Raw genomic sequence first — 19,912 nt, 5'->3', positions numbered from 1 at the left:
GGCGCCCAGCTCTGAAGGCAGACCGACTCCTCATGCCCCCTCCAGAATACATTCTGTGCCTCCAGCCCCCGCAGTTTGAGAACCTCTGCCTTAGCTTAGCATAAGTAGTTAGCACATATGCTATTTGTTTGACCTTGTATTTAACTTACACTCTTCGTACCTTTCCCAGACCAGGGGAAGAGCTCTGTGCAACTTGAAAGCTTGTCTATCTCGCCAACAGAAGTTGGTCCAATAAAAGATATTACCTCACTCACCTTGTCTCTCAAATACAAGTTGCCCACATATACTTCAAGGAACCACTCAAGGTGAAGAGACTCATTAACATCTCTCCAATCACCATGGGTGGGGTGGGGAAAAGGGAGTGGGGTGGGGGAAAGCTGTGGGGAGGTTTAGTGGGTTACAGATTGTAATATTACAATATATTATGGTGTAATAAGCCATAAATCCAGTGCCTCTATTAAGTCCATGATTTTTAGTGTTTAGCAAAGTTATGCATTTAAGCTCCCAGGCTTGAAGGTGCCTTGAAGCTTAAATTCATAACTTTGGTAGACACTAAAAATATGAAATATGTGTTAACTACTTATGCTAAACAATCTGTTCCACTTTGCATTTAGCTGTGACACTGAATATGCTTCCCAGACCTGAAGAAGAGCTCTGTGTAAGCTCAAAAGTTTGTCTCTCTCACCAACAGAAGTTAATCCAATAAAAAGACATAACCTCACCCATACTGTCGCTCTAATATTCTGGGACCAACACAGCTACAACAACACTCCATAACAGCAATCTTGATATACAAGGACACATTTCAGATTGATTTAGGGCTAAATATGGTTCTACCAAAATTGTCCATAGAAACACTGCCATGAATTCATTTTCTTTTTAGCTCCAATGAAAGATATATTTTTAAAAAGTTTAAACATCCCTATTCAGCATTGGCAGCATTATGCTAGTAAATGAGAAACAGAAGAGTCAGACTGACTGTATTTTCTTTAAGCCAAGTAAAATGCAACAAGTAAACTGGCAGGTGAAAGGGAAATTCCATTTTTTTAAATTGTTTTACAAATCTACCAATACATATGTGACATTACTCAGTGTATCTATAGTCAGCATCCCTTTAAACAGATTTGAACTATCCATGACAACGTTTGTGAAAACAGCAATTAAATACCTTGATAGCCTGAAACTGAAGATCAAGACGCAGTGTGCTGGTGCTTGGTGATCCGGGCCTAACAGCAGCTTGGGTGCCACCAGGTAACAGTAAAGTGATAAATCGATTTGGATTAGCTGCCAGGACATCTCGTAAAGGCTTCGCATCTTTGTGTTTTAAAAAACTCTGGAGAAGGGCAACCAACCATTATAGGAATAAATTTTAAAGAAAAAACATACCAAAGGTTGTATCATCATACACAGTTGTATATACACATGTTCAGTTTATTTATACCACTTAGACTTAATGCATTTTAATTTTGTGCCTCAATTTAATACTCATAAAAAGGTGCCAAATCAACTGTCCTCAAGACTGAAGTCCGGTATTTTGTCTGACAGTCAGAATAATGGTAAAAAGGTACATGAATAACTTCTAATTTATCAAAATTGGACTATTGTTCGCAGATATTACCATGAACATTCTGCTCCACTGTGGATCATTTAAAGTCGCTTCCATCATGAACAGCTCAACAGTCTGGGATGGATGACGCGTCAGAAACTTTATCAGTGGTTCTCTGAATGGACTGCCCGCCTGAAACATTCATAATGTTTTAATTAAATTATTTCCCTTTATTCAATTTATCCATTTTTCTCATATTATCTGGCAAAGAATAGAGCACTGAAGTTAGCATGTGTACAGGTGTAAAATGAATTTGTTAGCAACCACAACCACCCCAAAGTCTTAAAACAACCAAGTATTATCAGTCTTAAAAGATGAGAATTTGTCACAAATCAATTTTTATACCAAATAATCCTACACAGGTGGCTGGAACAATTAAAAAACCCCACTTAAAATGGGAGTATTATAAAAGCAATAAAAGGAGCAATTAGCTAAATTAAACTCCACTTTTACCTCTATCAACATAGCCCGTTCTGTTTTCATCACAACTTCCAGCAAAGGTTTAACCAGAGTCTGAGGAGCAGCTGGGATCAGATGAAATAGGTTTATGATTGCTGAACAAATCTTCATTTCCTACAGATAAAAATAAACATTATCAAAATAAACTAACAATTCCTAACTAAACGTACAAACATATTACCACAGATCTTACCATGACTACATTTTTCTATCTATATATTAGCACAGCTGGCAAACAAAAGCAAGGAGTTAACATATAAGCAGCAACTACTTACCCCAGTACATGGAAGGAATCTGTCCTGAGGAAATATATTTTTCCCCCCATTTTGGTATCATGTTTTTGTAGGCATATTTTATTTATTTACTTTGTTTCTTTAGTGATATTTTAATATTAAAGCTAAACTGTGTGTAATGAGAATGGTGATGAGGGGAGTTATGAGGACTCATTGCGGGACTATATTGAATGTTTCACACTTCAAAAATCCAAACTAGCAGCTCAAAACAATTTCCCATACGCATTCCACAACAGCAGAACAGGAATGAAAGAAAAGAACTCTCCCATCACTGTTCAATGCATGTTGCATATGGCTGGCTATTTTTAAAAACAGCTTTGCTCTCCCATCAAATATTTATTCTTCTAAATGTCTGAGCAAATTTCAGGATTTCTTTTTAAAATTGTGTAGTTTAAATGTGTTTTATATTTTCCTAGGGCAATGAACTGTATTTTCTATTCAGAGTGGGAGTATTACTTAAATAGTATTCAAGGAACCAAACGAAGAGGAAAAAAAAAAATCCATTTCTAACAGACACTATGCACCATGTTTGTAGTGGGATATTATTGGTGTTTTTTAAACTAAATTTAAATACAAAGCATTAAGGCCCCCAAACTTGTAATCTGATCTGCACAAGCAGGTCCTTGGGGCTGCCTACACAGGGCACACTGCCGGACTGGGGCTTAAATTTATAAAATCCATTCAAATTATTAGATCCCTTGGAAAGCACTTAAAAGTTCTGCTCCAAACTTCCTAATACAAAACATGCTGAACATCCTTCACAGCAATGTTACTAAAACAACTCTGCCACAGACAAACATAGGACAAGTCACAGCACTGCACTCAAAGGCACAATGCACTCTGCCCATTACATAACAATACAGCTAACATATCACAGCAAAAACCAAACACAACAACAAAGAACCTCCTGGGGCCTCCACTGAATTTCTCACCTCTACCCCTTCCACGGCAGGCTGAACCAAAACAAAAATTACAGCATGAAAAAAAAAAAAAAAAAAAAAAAAAAAAAAAAGAAAAGAAAAGAAAAAAAACACAAAAATGTAAAAAAAGTTTATGCTATTCTTCAGATTGCAGTCAGAAACTGACTTTAATAGGGTTATGTTCTCACCTCAAACTGACAGAATGGAGACAACGAACATCTCCCGCACTCTGAAATGCTCTCCTGAGGATGGGGAGGAAAAGCATCTTTTTTTTTTCTATTTGTACATTGTTTACATATAATTTCCCATATACTTGTGCACAATAAAAATATTAGGGATGAACAAGACAGTGGAAACAATAATCAGATATCTTCAGAGACAAGTATTGCCCACGCAGACAACAAAAACCTTCAATGCTTAAAATATCAGACTACACAAGTTCTTTTAATGGACTTCAGCCCTCCCCCAAAGCAAAAATTCAAATTTTCACTTAAGCAGCATTGTTGATTGGGGGGGGCGGGGGAATTGTTGCAACCTGCTTAATCAAAAAAGTTACTTTATCTATTTCATATGCAGTAAGGAAAGACTAGCTTTGTTAAATGAAGCTTTTAAGCAGCAGATCCATTAATTAAAAATTCATTTCCACTTGGAATGCAATTTTATTTTATTTTATTTTTTTTTTACTGCTAGTCACACATAATCAGGGCTACATTAGGCTACAAAAGGGCTGTTTTAAGTAGCAAGGATGAAGGATCAAAAAAGCTAAATAATTCTGACTCTCTTACTTTATACCTGAGGTTTACCTTGGCAGAACTTACATCATTATAAATCAGTTTTTAACTGAGATTTTTAGCCTTTTTAGTTTACAAGTGCCATTTGTTTTCCTTGAAAAATGCAGGCCTTGTGGAATTTTGCAGTAAAGTATTTTACTAGAAGGCAAAATGATTAATATCTTGTCAGCTAATCAAAGTGTTCAGAATTCTGAGAACTGCATGACAACACAGATATCAAAACAAGAGTGCTCAAAAAGAGCATGGAGTCCTATTCACCACCTCACCCCAATTTATAGATGAAGAGAAAAAGGATAAAAATTGCTTAAGGTCATTTAAAAAAAAAAATTTTTTTTTAACGGAATAGTGCCGCAAACCACCCTTGAATCCTCTCACCTAGCAAGCAGATGTGCTTCTTTTTCTCAGCCTGTAATTCTCCACTGAAGTTATCATCGCCTCCTGAAGCTAGCATTCACAATCAATCAGTTTGTATAATACAAGGCACTTCAAGAACCACTTCACACTAATAGAAATTTGCTTTTAATGTGAACCGGTGAAATTTTGGAGTCCACTAACCCCAAGAAGAAACAAGTATTAATGTTACAATTGATCCTCTTGACTAATTAACCTCACCCCCGTTTCTCTCTCTTAGGAGATGAAGTTACAAAAACATCCAATATATGGATGCATGAAGAACATCTGCTGTGTAAACTGTGTGAAGATCAGTGTCAAAGTGCATTTTCTTCAATTTACTAATATTTGTAGTATTAAGGACTCTTGAGATGAACATCTAATAAAAAAGTAAAATTTAAGACTGAATTATCTTTTTTTAATCAATCAAATCTTTTTTAATTTAAGTGTCGTCAGAAAAACACTATTTGAAAATGTTGAACATGTGTCAAACATTCACAACTTTGTTTGAAATAGCTTTTTCTCCACCACAATTTTTTTGTTCTTGGGGGGAGGGGGTTGTTTAAAACACAAAAAATACATAGAGACAAAAGATTGTGACAGAAAACATTAAAAGCAAAAGAATTCACAACTGAGTGAAATATGTCTAATACAGAGATCGGGAACCTTTCAGAAGTGGTGTGCCGAGTCTTCATTTATTCACTCTGATTTAAGGTTTCGCGTGCCAGTAATACATTTTAATGTTTTTAGAAGGTCTCTTTCTGTAAGTCTATAATATATAACTAAACTATTGTTTTATGTAAAGTAAATAAGGTTTTTAAAACCTTTAAGAAGCTTCATTTAAAATTAAATTAAAATGCAGAGCCCCCCGCCCGATGGCCAGGACCCGGGCAGTGTGAGTGCCACCGAAAATCAGCTCACGTGCCGCAGGTTGCCTACCCCGGTCTAATATGTAGAGAGAATTAGACAAAGAACTGTTCCAGTGGTGCCCCACTGTGGACTGAAAGACAACTACTATAAAAGACTCAACTATATCTATAATCATCGGGAGTGGGAAAAAATGGATCCCAATAGAAGTCTATAGAAACCCATAGCAGTGCACTGGAATAAATAAATATTAGTATTTTGGCAAACATGCATGCACAGTAGCCTACTTTTAAGTCTTAATGCAAACAAGAAATTAACCCAATCTGATTACAAAACATCTAACTTCACTTCAGAAGTGATGACCAATTTAGATTTGAAGTTAGCTTTTTGATGGGACAGAGAAAAAGTAGTTAAAAAAAATCATTTCAATCTACTGATTTCTTGAAACGAAAACAGCCAGCCCAATTTAGTTCTAATCTGAAACAAAACAAAACAGATTCCTTCCTAGTTTGGAAGTTTAGAGAAAGTGATAAATCTTTACCCCAGTAGAAATTACTGGTATAATTCCTAATAGAACTGCAGACACAATACAAACTATAGCACTGAATGTGATAATTATTTCTACAAGTATAGTATTATAGAACACACTTTGCCTTTAAACTATGCAATTTTCAGTTTGAAGGAAACTTAATTCCCACATTTCAAACTATCACTTCCCACAACAAACTGACCTTAATTATTAAACAAAATTTTAAAATGTAGCTTTCAAAAATCATATTTAAGATGGAAGGGGGAATGTTATATGTAGTATAAATTTGCTGACAAAATATGACATGAACATCCAGCATATTAACTGAAAAACTAAACTATAAAACCAAGCTGAACTATTAAAAAAAATGGACTATTGAGAAATTATGGCACTGATCATGTAATCTGGTCCATATAGGCAGATCCGTCAGAAGTCAATGGGTGTCTGTCCATCCAGCCCTCACTGCAGGATTAGGGCCTACGAAACTGCGCACACTGGATGAAATTCACCCCACTATACAGGATCCCACCAAAGATTCTCCACACCATTTCAACTTCAGAGCAAAAGTGCTGAGACACTTGTACATGCACTATCTTTGCCAGGTGAATTTCAGTCACTGTAAATACCAATTTAAAATGCGAGTCAAAAGCTTCCTGTATTAAGATCTGTCACAAATATTTCAAAAAAGTAATTTTATGCAGCCTTGGAACAAAAACCTCAGTGGATACCCAGTTATGGTAACATTTACGGTTGTATGATTTCTGTATTTGATAAAAGTTTATATTGCTTACTTCTGCTTCTCCCTCCCCCATAAAAGGAACCATTAACTTACATTTCCATCACTCCTCTGTCCTCCTTTGTGTGTAATTACTACCACTTCCATCCATTTACGCAGGTGTTGCTGTGGGGAAATCCAACATCAGTATGATTACTCTAATTTTACTAGTTCCAGTTATGAAAGCCACAGCAAGATTTTATACTAGATAAAGTGGATGTACAGCCTGATTTTTGAGGGAAGCAAACTAAACAGCTGTCAGTAGTTAGTTCGGCTCCCTTGATTGGAGAGGTTAGCTTGCTGTTTGCGACACACCGGTTTGCAACCTACAGGTCTTGTAAGACATTCAACTGCTTCTAAACTGACCAGGTACCTGCAGAGGCCAAAAGAGCTTTTAAACCTGTGCTTGATTGGAAGGTTGCAAGCTTTTCGTTTGACCTTACTACAATTATCCATACCTTTGTCACTTCTAGATTGGAGTACTAATACTCCTACATGGGGCTACATCTGAAGTCCATTAGGGAACTTTAGCTAGTGAAAAATGCAGCAGGTCTCCTTTCTTAGAGGTTCTTTCCACAGGGAGTGGATTACACAGGCATAGCAAAATCTAATGGCTGCCAATTCATTCCTCATGTGGTATCACAGCAGCTGAGGTCACCTGAGGGTGTTAAAAGCCCTCAACTCTGGAACTACCTTCACCACTTCATCCAACAGAGCCCAAATCCACTGACCTTTAAGGCCTGCTGCAAGGTATGTGTTCCCCAATTTTCAAAAAAAGGGATGGATATGAAAGTGCGCATGTGGGTTGAACGGGAAGATATTTATTAAGTCTGATAGACAAAAGGGAATGGGTGTTCATATTTGGTAATTGTTTTGTACCATGTTTTAATGTACAACTCTCATAAATCAACGACCACGTATGATCACTCATCTCTTGGGTATTAGAGCCCCTGACAAAAGGATACAGGCAAATGTTTTAGGAATCCAAATACAAAAAAGATAAAGGCAAGACCACCATCATTTTAGCATTCAAAGAGATGCCAGCCTGCCCACGAAATGTTATCCTGCTGAAAAGGGAAAAGCAAGTTTCCAAGATAATGTTTACCACAGTATCCTGGCAACCCCCACGTTTTAGAAAGAAATCTGTCCAAGGAGATTTCAGTATAATTAAGTTTGACTTCATTAGAAGAAGAAAAAGGATTGTTTGTTGTTTTCCTTTTCACTTAACTATGCCTCTTTAGAAATGATGGTTTTCATCAAATTCTAATCATGCAAACATTTCCAAACACAAATTAATATACATGAATTGTAAAGCATGGACACCTTTTGTACAATCTATTAATTAAATCACTATTAAACTGCTCTTTTAATCTTCAATTTTGTGGATGTCAGTTAAAAGGAGAGTTCTTCTAGGAACATTTAAAAAAAAAGGGATTGGACTTACCATCATCTGATCACAGAACTTGTCATTAAAGGAGTTTGGAAAAAGTCTAGTGACAGAAGTCAGACGGTTCACAACATTCAGTGTCAAGCTTCGATAATCTCCCAACATCATGAGCAATGGTCTCATGTGTGTGTGAATTTGATCTACTTCTATTGTAGCTCCTTCCAAAAACTGCAAGGAAGTAAAGCATGGAATCACAACAGAAATAAAAGAAAATTCAGTTACTTCTGTACAAACACTTACAAAAAGTAACTCTGCAGAACTGGTTTCATATTTTTAAAGTTCACAATAAAATGGCTGTACAATAAAAAATGGTTCAACAAATGTTTGGTTTTAAAAAATGCTTTTGGTGGCAGGATGGAGGCTTATGAAGAACATGTTTAATCCTGATACATTGCTCAGTTAACTGAATCTCTTGTTTGCAGCACATTCCGTAAACAGGATTTTATTCCTATAATATTGTTAACTGTGGAGTTATAAAATTCTGACTGGGGAAGAAGTATATAATTATTTAATTTCCTTCTCATTTAACCAGCAGTTTTAAAAATGCAACAGAAAAAGATCTTAACTGAGAGGTAAAAGACACTCAGGCTTTATGTTACAAGCAAAACCACATGTTTGGGACCCTGATCATAATAAACACAGCTAAGTTTTGTTCACATATTAGCTTTTTTCACAACAAACCAAACATCAGTGTGTGTCTCCACCTATCCATGTTATCTAACTACATTTCAAAGGAGCATTACAGGAAAATCTGGGCTGCAATCTATAAGGCCTTAGCAGGTGACAGCAACAAGAGAAAAGTTACAGAGGGGCACCAGAAGTACTCTTTAGGATATCCTATTGCAAAGGGAACTTGAGAATGGATAAAATCACCCAAATCAGATCCACAAGCACAGTTTGGAGGTTTTGCCTATATTTTAAAAAAAACAGTGTGCACAACAGTTTACAGGAGGACAGCTATGTGCTATCTTATGCCACAGGCAAGGGCAAAATACTGCAAGCTGCCATAGTCCACTGAAGAAAGGACTGTGGAGAATCTATATTTAGGGCCAGCCATATCAGTAACTGGTTACAAACTCAGTTAAAGCTGTAGGGCCAGATTCTCTGCTGAAATCCCGAGGTCATTTTGCACTGCCCCAGTAGCGCAAAGGGGTTGGAATCTGACCACAGTTGGATAGTAGGGATTTCCTCTGGTGTAACTGAACCCCTTGCTAGCATGAAGCTGGTGAAGGCAGCTCCTGCACCAACTACTCCCACACTCCCGCCAGAGGAGAAGAGAGAAGGGGCTTTAGAAGAGGTCAGGAGATGATCCTCTACCAATGGCAAAAGTTATTTAAGCCTCTTAGCTGCTCTAACTCTTGCCAGGGCCAGTCCTCATAATCAGGGAGCTATAACCAGCTCTGGCATCACCACAGAAAGGAATCTGATCCATAGTATACACATGACCTACAAATCGGTGGATCATTGACATTATTGGTGTGAAACTTATCCTGTGTAATATGCTATGAATGCCTGCTCCTCATTATAAAGTAGATCCTGACTATGAATAGTAAACACTTAAAAAGATATTTAGTGTAATTATTAATATTTAGTATTAATTAAAGCTATGTTAGAGATATATCAGCACAAGGTAAGCATAATGCTAATTTTTTTTGATTGGGAGCAGTTTGACACATCCATAAAACTTTGAAACAAAGCTGAATATATTTAGTCCAAAAGAAAAATATGTTTCCTGGCTCAGAGCCTGTATGCCTGGTTTCCACCAGAGGAAATTTTTATGGGCAAGATCAAATCCTCCCTCAAAACACTTCATAGAAACAATGAAAGCAACTTAATTATACTGGTGCCACCCTAACACAAACAGAGCAGCCATTAATCCCAGTAGAAATTCTACTTCCTTGTTACACTGCTTCTTGGGAAAAGCATAAAGAAAGACCAACACAAAGCAGCATTATTTTAATATCACTAACCTTTCTCATACATGCCTCGCCCGCCTCCTGCAGTTCATTATTTGTTGAGTTAAGTGCCTTGAAAAGTGCAGCAATGATTTTCTCTCTAGACTGAGGTAAGTAATTACAGGCAGCTAAAGCATCTGCAAAAAACAAAATATTTTTGTGTTCCTTGTTAACTTGAAATACAGAAGGGAAAGGCCATTTTTTTAAAAATTCTCTTTATGTGTGTTTTATTTCTTCTGAAATTACTGACAGCAACAGCTTCAACATTTTTGCCACAAGCAACAGATATCACAAGAAAAACGAAAGACTGGTGTTACTATTAATCTTAATAGTATTTTAAATTTTCTGAGTGTTATTCAAGGAAGTCATTCCAAAAATATTTAGAGTTCTAATCCTTAGGAACTAAAAGCATTACTGTAAATAACTGAACTGAGGAATATTGTCACTGGAATAAACGGTCAGCCAACTTTTGCTCTCCAACACATGCAATCACACTGACTTCAATAAGGTTAGAAGTATGCTAACAGAGAGCAGTATTTTCCTTCCTTGTTAATAATTTCTTTTTAATCCAGTGAGAATATATTAACATTGCTGGATATAACATAATTACCGGTAGTTACTTTTCCCAGAGTAAATATTTATGAAGTTCCTCATTTTCAGATCATTTGTATATTTTCTCTCACTCTCTTTTAAATCTGGCAATAAAGCCACACTTGAATTCAAGAAGTTTCAAGATCATTACTGCCTATAGAAGCTCCTGGCTTGCTTCACATTTTCATGTTCTCTCTATAACTGGAACTTATGTGCATTTATTGCGTGTGACTAGGATTACCAACCCTCCTGGTTTAGCCGGGAGTCTCCTGGAATCGGGCTCCATCTCCAGGAGGATACTGAAGCCAAAACAGGAGACTTTAAGCCACTAAAAATCCGGCGGTGCAACTGAGCTAAAGCAGGCTCCCTACCTGCCTTGGCTCCATGCCGTTCTCAAAAGCGGCCAGGACATCCCTGTAGCCCCTGGGGTGGGGGGAGGGTTTCCGCACACTGCCTCCGCTCTGAGCACCAACTTTGAAGCTCCCATTGGCCAGGAACTGCAGCCAATGGGACCCGTGGGGTCGTTGCCTGCAGGCAGGGGTTGCACATGGAGCCCCCTGCCCTCGCCCCCCCCACCCCCACCCAAGGCCACAGGGACGTACCAGCCACTTTCAAGAGCAGCACAGAGCCAGGGCAGGTAGGGAGCCTGCCTTAGCCCCGCCGACTGGGAGCCGCCTGAGACAAGCACCGCCCAGCTAGGGTCAGCATCCCAAACCCCCTCCCGTGCCCCCACCCCCTGCGCCCCCTCCTGCACCAAAACTCCCTCCCAGAGTCTGCATCCCTCAATCCCCCCACCCCCCAATCCCCAGCTCTAAGCCCTCTCCTGCACCCTAACTCCCTCCAAGAGCTTGCACCTGCACCCCCAGAGCCCACATCCCCTCCCATACTCCAAACCTCTTCCCCAGTTTGGTGAAACTGAGTGAGGGTTGGAGAGAGCAGGCAATGGAGATGGGGGAGTGGGGAGAGAGTGGGTGGGGCAGGGCCTTGAGAAGGGGCGGAACCTTGGGGAAGGGGCACGGAAGGGTCTTTGCGTTTGTGTGATTAAATAATTGGCAACCCTACTTGTGACAATTATCTGATTCACAGCTTTGAAAACTAAACCCTGTTCATCCACAGAGCAGGTACAGCATTGGCAATGGAAGTGCAAGCTCCCATGTGCTGTCCCCATCATTATCTCCCAAACTATGATCTGAAAAGAACAACTTCCAAGGACTTCAGTCTGCTGAGATTATCTACAAAAGCACAGTCTGCTGCTATTATAAGGAGAGTGTCTGTCTACCACAAGCTATATTTGCATGCTTTAACTTACTTAAGGCTGCAATTCGAAGAGGTACAAGTGATGGAAGACTTTTGTAACATGGTAATTTCATTAAAGCAGCATCTTCAGCCTCACACAAATTCAACAGCTGAAAGTTTAAAAAAAAAAAAAGGAGGTTAGCCCAGTGATTATTGCGAAATAATCTTTCCAGTCACGTTTTCAGCATGGCAATAATTCTCTCTACACAGCTCTGCTCTTGCAATTAGCTGCCTTAAGTTATTTTCAAACAAACAATTAGTTTCATTCAAGAGGCTGAAAATACAAGATGTACACAATTCCATACTTGAAAGTGTCAGCCTGCACAATTTCTAAGAACCCTAGTTAGGTTCAGTGCTTTAATTTACTAGTTTACTGGACTCAGATTCAGAAGACCTGGGCTTTATTCCTGGCTCTGCCACTAGCCTGTTGAAGTGATCGTGAGCAAGTTGCTTCGTCTCTCTGTGCCTCAGTTTTCCTATCTGTAAAATGGCGATAAATGATACTAACAACCTTTATAAATGTTTTGAGATCTACTGATGAAAAACACTATACAAGAGCTAGGTATTATTATTAGGACTCCTCTACCTGGTTTATATGATCTGCTCTCTGCATCATTTTTTTCAACTAGGAACAAGAACTAGGTCATTAGCTAGCTCTTTCCCAGGAGACTACCTTTATCAATAGATCATGTTCCATTCCCTAGACTGAGTCTCATGCTCAAGGCCAGGAGGATGTAGAGATACTGCGGAGTTTGTGATTATCTACCTTCATAACCAGGACCTGTAGACAATGACCTGAAGCATCCTCTAGAGAGCAAAGTAGGCTAATGGTCTCCAAAAAGTCCTTCGAGCCCCCCCAAAAAAATCCACTATGGGGATGCAAGTGAGTTTTTGAAGACCGAGGAAGGAGGTTAAACACAGGAAACAGAAAATATTTTTTTGGTGGCGGAGGGATTTTGTCCTTGAGTGCAGGAGGGTCTAAGGAGGTGAGAGGATAGTACTTAATACCTAGAGGAGGAAAAGAATGCCACTTACTATGGCTTTTTAGCCTCTTCTCTTCCACTGCAGACACCCTGCACCCTTCTCCCTATCGTAAAGAGGAAATACGGGCCGCATCTGTCTAGATGCGCCACCAGTGTGCCTCTCTATTGTGCAAGTTTGGTGTTGGGGACCCTTCACAAGCAAGAAGTGTGTTGGGGCATTGCAGAGTAAGGAATGGACCACCAAGCAGCTAGACAATTATATTGAAACTAAGGTCAGTCCTGATACATTGAGAAAGTCCAGCAAACTGGGGACTGTCTCACAGTTCCGAGAGAACATTCAGTTATCTTTATTTTTAAACTTGCAGATTTAATTCAGTGGAACTTACTTTTAAAAAATATGCAACTACACTCTAAGAAAATTAGCTGGATGTTTCTAAAGCAGAAATCAGTACCGACGGCTGATCTACACACAAATTTATAACCAAATTCAGTTAAAGCAGTCACCAATATAAATTAAACCAATAAACACTTTAAAATTAGTATAACTGCATATATGCTAGGGGGTTGCACCAATTTTGTTAATCAATGTGAACATTGTGTATAAACAAGGCCTGCAACAGTTAAAACTGTAAACTTTCAGTATCAGTTTAACACCTATCTCACTGACATTAAGAACACTCCACACTTCTCAAAGCTATTGTTTTAATTTGCAGATGCAGGCAGACAGCCCTTCATCAGTTCACATTTCAAAGATTATATTCTCATTGAGAACCAAAAAGTTTTTTTTTTTTTAAATGAAAGCTTAAATTCAGCAGAAAATATGGATACCCACAAATGGCAGGGTGAGCCTCAACATACAGCATGCACAGAAATGCTGCATGTTCATTTCCACTGTCCCTATTAATATTGTCAGTGCTTAGACCATTGCTATAGGATATAATATAAATACCTTCAGTTTGAAATGTCAGAATGTACAAAAAGGAAAGTACCTCGGTGTAGAAAACCTTGTGTTCCACAACATTTAGATCCATTGTAAATAGTCGTGGCTGCAGAGTTGTGCAAAATGTGTTCCCCTCCATGAGCCCAATCTGGGCATTTGCAGGCTGATGCCTAAGTAAGTGCTTTTTTGGAGGAACCATGTCTTGGAGAACCTACAAAATATCATTTAGAATAGCGTCTTGATTACAGGGCACACATGATTATATAAATAGTCTATTAAGAGGATATCAGCTTTGCTCATGTTTCTATCCCTCTCATTATGGCTCTCTCACAATATCTGTTTAGAAATCACTGAGCTGAAAAAGATTTCCTTGAGCCAATGTCATTCACATTAATTTGCTTAACAGGCCATTACATATTCCTATTTTTAACTAATATTTTCTTATTTTTTATGGAATGATTAGCTTTTTGTCATCATGACTATTTCTGACCAACTGAGTAACAGTTACATGTTTCATATGGAAAGATGAAGATCTGCACAAAACTGAAAACATTAAAAACGCACCCCCTAGACAAAAGAACTTTGTCAAGATAGTAAAGGCTGTAAATGGATCTATATTTTTAAAACATTATTAGAACCCTGTAGATATAAAAAAAAAGATGTCTAAAGTCACAGAAAATTCAGAGATTTAAGGATAAAACATGTTTTAGGTCACGCAATTAGAATACGGTCAGATCCTAAAATGTCAGAATGTATGGAAATACTCATTTACTGGTGGGTTATTACATCAGCCTCTTAGTCTCACTTATCTACCTCTTATCTACCTGTGAGATTCTGACTAATTGCCATTATTAGATGTCATTCCTGTTACATGTCTGAATTACAATACGAAGGTCTCTTGTTGTAAGAGGAGATCCTGTGCAGATCCTTTTGGCCTATTGAAAGCCCACTTGACAAGGTTTTTGAGGGATCCCATGTCATTATCTTCTAAGTGGACAAAAAAGGTGATTTGTGCCTGCATGCAAACTTTGGGGAATTTAACATTGAGGGGGTGGGTGAGGAGAGGCACAGCAAAGTCTGTATGGACCCTGTGTGGAGGCTTAACATGAGATCCAGTCTTCAGCTTCTACCCAAAGAATGGGACAAGGCCTACTCTACAATTTCAGGAACTAAATTAACCGGAGTAAAATATATATTTAACTGATTCTGCCCTAACAGCCAGACACTATATATCTATATATACAAATCAAATAACAGTCCAACTTTGAAATGTGCTTAGACCAATAAAACCTAACAAAGCTAGATTGGCTTGTGTGATGGACTATACAAACCACACTGGACAACAAGGGGTTAAGGAGCTGCTCTGGGCTCAGCCAGTTCCATCGTGCCACACCTGCAAGACATGCACAGGCTGGAGGAGAAGTTAAAAGAGAAGCAAAACAGCTCCCTTATGGGCAGACCAGCAGAGCAGGAAAGAAAACAGATCAACCCTCAGCTCCTGAGGGAAGGGACTGCCTGATCCCAATACACTCTAAGAGGGAGTCATTCCCCCCCTCTCTTGCTAATTCCGTTTATTTGTGTTAATTCCCCTTACTTGTTGTTTGTGGACTACCCTGAAAGGGGAGAGACTTTCAAGTGGCCCTGGCCGACAAACCAAGTCACAGAAAGAGGCAGACTGCAACAGAGGTGGGACAGCCAGCAGCAGCAAACCCCCGCAGAGAGCAAGCTGCCACGCCATGCCAAGCCCCAAGTAGGTGCAAGTGGTGAGCCTACACAGCTTGGTTGCCTCTTTACCACATTAAAGGCTTTTAAAATGTACTAAAATATTCAGTTTAACAATGAAGTTTTAGAACTGTAAACTAGACCACAAAAGACTGTGCAAACCAACTATCACCTTCCTATGGGGAGTGACAACCCCTTACAAACTCACCTCCTTGCATACGATGTCCGAGGAGAAGTTGGAAAAAAAAAATAGCCTGAAAAGTAGGCTTCAGAGAAAGTTAGCTGCAGTGACTTATTGCACCACCGGAACATTAGTATAGGGAAAGCTATTATCCTGGACTGCTATCATGAAAGCCATATGAAAAATATCCCAAATTAATAGCACTTTAGAGCTTGTTTCAATAGTGTGAAAACCCTTTCAAGAAGCATTTTACAAAACAAAAACCTTAAGCTATTTTAACATACTTCGGTGTCTCAATGAATCCCCTTTGTGATAACCTCACCTCTTTATGTGGCTCCATAATCACAGTAACACTTTTCCCAGTGACCTGTGCAAGCACTTGCAATGAATGCATGGCTTGCTTTCTTACAGTGGAGTTTGGAGAGGTTACTTCTCGAACCAGGTCATGTGTCACATGATGGAAAGACTTTTCCTGTGCTGCTAGGATTTCTTCTGTTTTTTCTTCATCTTTTAAAGGAGTGGCACATCTAATCAAAAGCTGTTCTAGTGTGGTCTTTGCCATAGCAACTGCTCCATTGGAAACCTAAGAAGTCACGGATTTGTTAGTGCTGCTGTTATGCAGATTAGCGACCTTTACAAACACTATGTTCAGTTATGAATGACTGTTCTGCCAGAAATTTAAAGTTAACACACCTTTTTAACCTTTTCCACCTTTCATCCAAAGATAGCAAAGTAGAGTGCTATGCAATTTCATAAATGAAATCCTAAAGCGAGAACACCCTGATTGCTTGGCCAGTGAACAATTCAGGTTTCAGAAAAGGTCAAGAACTCTATTCTCTAAGCATCTACTACTAAACAAGAACTACATTAAAGCTGATCGGTAGCAAGATACACATTTTACCAGAAGTAGAGTTTAAAATGAAGAAAAATAATGTTTGTCCACTCAAATCACAGCATATTTAATTTATTTTGTTGATTAAAAGTCTGTAGGTCAAATTTAACTCAGAGGTAAGCAATTCCAACAACTTCAGTGGAGTTGTAACCAATAAAACCAGAGCTAAATTTGACCCAATGTGCTTGAGATCTTCACTAGGTTCAAATAAAAAGACGAACACATTCACAACAACTGTTACGGGTATACTAAACTTTACTTTTAAGTAATAAAAGTCAGATTAGCAAGAGTTTAGTTTGTATAAATTTAACATATGAAGTTCCATAATTTCCCAAACACTCACTGAAATCATCCATACATTAAATACCTCTCCAGTTAGGTCCATCATGACAAATAGCAGTGCCTTGAGGAAAGTCTGCTGGTTCTGGAGGACCCAAATTAAAGGCAGTCGTTCCATGAGGAATTTAATGGACACCACACCTCCTAGTTTAGCATACCAAGCTTGTTCATAACAGCAAGCACATAAACGCTCCACAATGTATGAAAACAAAGGAAGCTGACAAGCCTAAAAATAAAATAAAAAATAAAAAACTATCAATTATTTAATTCAATCAGCACATCCCATTCCCAGTTTTAAAGCATTCAAGTGTACTATTGAACAGGCTAAAACTAAACAATTAAAGATTATATTACCCTTTCCTTCGAACCCAGAATAATGCTTGCAACATCGAATATCACAGCGAGAGCCACTTCCCCTATCTTGCAGAGCTCCTTCTCCTCATATGCCATACAGATGGCTATGGCATCAATAAGTACCAAAGGATCCATTCCTTTTGATCCATTTTCTTCACTGTGAAACATGGCTGTGCTGGACTGGCTTCCAACCTGATAGCACTGCAGCAAAAAAGGGCCTACCATTTGTATTGGAGGGGGGGAAAAAAAGAACAGATGATGGATACTTCAGCATTAACAATCTTCTCTGATCAACCCATTGCAAAACTAATGAAAATTATGACTATTTGCATGTAAATGAATTGTCATAATTTTTTTAGTTTTTAAATGAAAACTTATTTGAAATATTTTCTTGCCTTTAATTTGGTGACTATGTACTTCACTATGAAATTAAAACTAAGAATATTAAAGTAAAATTACATTTAAGTATCTTGAAGCATTAGCTTACAGCATCTCCTTTTCCCATCACTTGAACTATATAAAAAGGTACAAACCAAGATTTATTAAGTTACATTTTCTAAGTGAAAGATACTACATTACTCTTCATTATTTACACAATTCCTTTTCTGGTCCTTCAAAAATTAAAAGAAAACAAAAAAGAAAATGTACCCAAATCCCAACATGGGGGAAGGGAGGGGGTGGAAAGTCTATAACAAAAATTTTGCATTTAAGGTTACAAATGCTTTCTATATATATATATATATATATATATCAAAAATATACATAGCTCAGATTTTTCAAAAATGGTCTGTTTAGTTATAACTTGTGCACATTTCGTTGTGTTTGATTGTCTATTTTAAAAATATCATTAAGTTATAACTTTGTTTCAACTTTAAAAAATAGTTTTGTAAGTATCGCTTACAAAACTATTTTTTAAAAGTTGAAACAGTTAAGTAACAGAAGAGAAAGAGTAAGCATATTCAAATAGGTGTTGTAACAATAATATAATTAAGAAACAAAACTAAGAACTTAATGTAACCAACTTCAATTTTTTGCCCTTTTTTAGGCAATAATTTATTGCAAAAGACTAAAATTTTCTTCTCCAATCCCCCGACAGTTCATGACATTTCTATTCTGCATTTACTCACCACATTGCTGAGCTACTGCCACCATTGTGTAATGGCGGATTAGGCTGGCTACAAAAGGCAGAGCACTAGGTCGCAGATCTTTGATGACTGCTGACATGAAGGCACCTGTCAATGCCTGTTCAAATGTTTTACGGGCAGGAGTATCCTGTGCTTTGTACCGATGTGAAATAATTACACTGGGTATGGACTTCTCAGTAAAGCTGAAAAGACAAAAATTATATCTATATTATAATCCTAAACTACCATGCCAACTGTTCAACCATGACCATCAAGGACTTAATTTACAGTTTGTTCCTGACTTCTATCCCCCACCCCCTCATTCTGATAAAGCTAGATCAGTTCATTTAATCCATTTTAATTTTGGCAACCACTGGCAACATGATGGATGGCTCAATTTCATCATGAACATTTAAAGCCAGTGGTTCAGAAGAGGCCACACATATTCCAAATAATATGTATACAGGCTTCACAGTGGAATTCAATTATAGAATGGCATTTTTGATATTTCCACACTTTTATTTTATTAAGTTAGATGACATTTGATTTTGATCTTTCAGGTCTGAAATGTTATTTATCTATTAATTCACTGCCCAATAAAACCTATTTGCTTCAAAGTCCAGATAGACTTTTTAAAAGTTACATTTATGTCAAATCTAAAATACATTACATCATTATAAAAACAATCGTGCTTTTTAGCTACATATTATTTCCACTGAGGGAATCAATGTAACATATAGATTATGCATACAGATGGCAAAAGTAACTTAAATGCAATGATTTTATTATCAGTGATTTAAACTTAAACTACTTTAACCAAACTACCTAGAAAAGCAACTGCTTAATTTAACAAACCCCAGCTCAGGAAAATACCTGGTATTTTCCAAGATCAACTTTATTAAAAAGGTTTTATATTTCCACAGAACACACTGATTGAATGTCTAACTACACTGCTTTTTCCACTCATGCTTTTGTCCAGAACAAAACACTTCCTTTTATTTTTAAATTGCATAGAAAAATATTAAGAGTTAATCTGCCCCTAAGAAGAAGCCTTCCATTAGGGCTGTTAAGGGAGGAGAAAAGAAAGCAAACATAAGGGTTTTGTTTGGCAACTGTGGAGAAGTAAGAAGGGCAATTGACACACAACTGGAAGGAGGAGACTTTTCCCAGGAGGTGCAGAAAGTGGGTATGCATAATGGGGAAGGGATTGTGTTAGTATACAGATTACTAGGTAAGAGATTGTTTGATGACTCTGGCCCCATTCCTATCCATCATCTGATTCACCTTCCATCATCTACCCCTGTTGGTATGTCTACACTTGCAGCGGCATGTGGAGTACAGATACAGCACACCAGCTAGTACAGGTATAAACAGCAGTGTAGATGCTGAGGCACAACTTAGGGACGCAGAGTAAAGCAGAGTGACCTTCACACCAGAATGTTAGAGAACATACAGCCC

General features: G+C 38.0%; 1 protein-coding gene across 4 annotated transcripts in view; it reads right to left on the bottom strand.

Moving 5' to 3' along the window:
* The window catches only part of TRRAP (transformation/transcription domain associated protein), a 156,600-nt gene that overhangs the window by 97,087 nt on the left and 39,601 nt on the right, over positions 1–19,912 (bottom strand). For 2 of the 4 annotated variants that reach the window (XM_054041329.1, XM_054041330.1), the window contains exons 24-35: positions 18,458–18,657; positions 17,331–17,548; positions 17,005–17,202; positions 16,068–16,328; positions 13,892–14,053; positions 11,933–12,029; positions 10,048–10,169; positions 8,075–8,245; positions 6,688–6,756; positions 2,060–2,179; positions 1,619–1,738; positions 1,169–1,333 (exon numbers count right to left, since the gene is read on the bottom strand). In XM_054041329.1, coding sequence (XP_053897304.1) covers positions 1,169–1,333; positions 1,619–1,738; positions 2,060–2,179; positions 6,688–6,756; positions 8,075–8,245; positions 10,048–10,169; positions 11,933–12,029; positions 13,892–14,053; positions 16,068–16,328; positions 17,005–17,202; positions 17,331–17,548; positions 18,458–18,657 — 1,903 coding nt within the window. Of the gene's footprint in view, positions 1–1,168; positions 1,334–1,618; positions 1,739–2,059; positions 2,180–3,290; positions 3,312–3,466; positions 3,521–6,687; positions 6,757–8,074; positions 8,246–10,047; positions 10,170–11,932; positions 12,030–13,891; positions 14,054–16,067; positions 16,329–17,004; positions 17,203–17,330; positions 17,549–18,457; positions 18,658–19,912 lie in introns of all 4 variants that reach the window. The other 2 variants (XM_054041328.1, XM_054041327.1) reach the window with 2 other exon arrangements.

This window comes from Malaclemys terrapin, chromosome 10, assembly GCF_027887155.1.
Source record: "Malaclemys terrapin pileata isolate rMalTer1 chromosome 10, rMalTer1.hap1, whole genome shotgun sequence".
In the NCBI taxonomy this organism is placed as follows: domain Eukaryota; kingdom Metazoa; phylum Chordata; order Testudines; family Emydidae; genus Malaclemys; species Malaclemys terrapin.
This window is presented reverse-complemented; position numbering and strand designations above follow the sequence as displayed.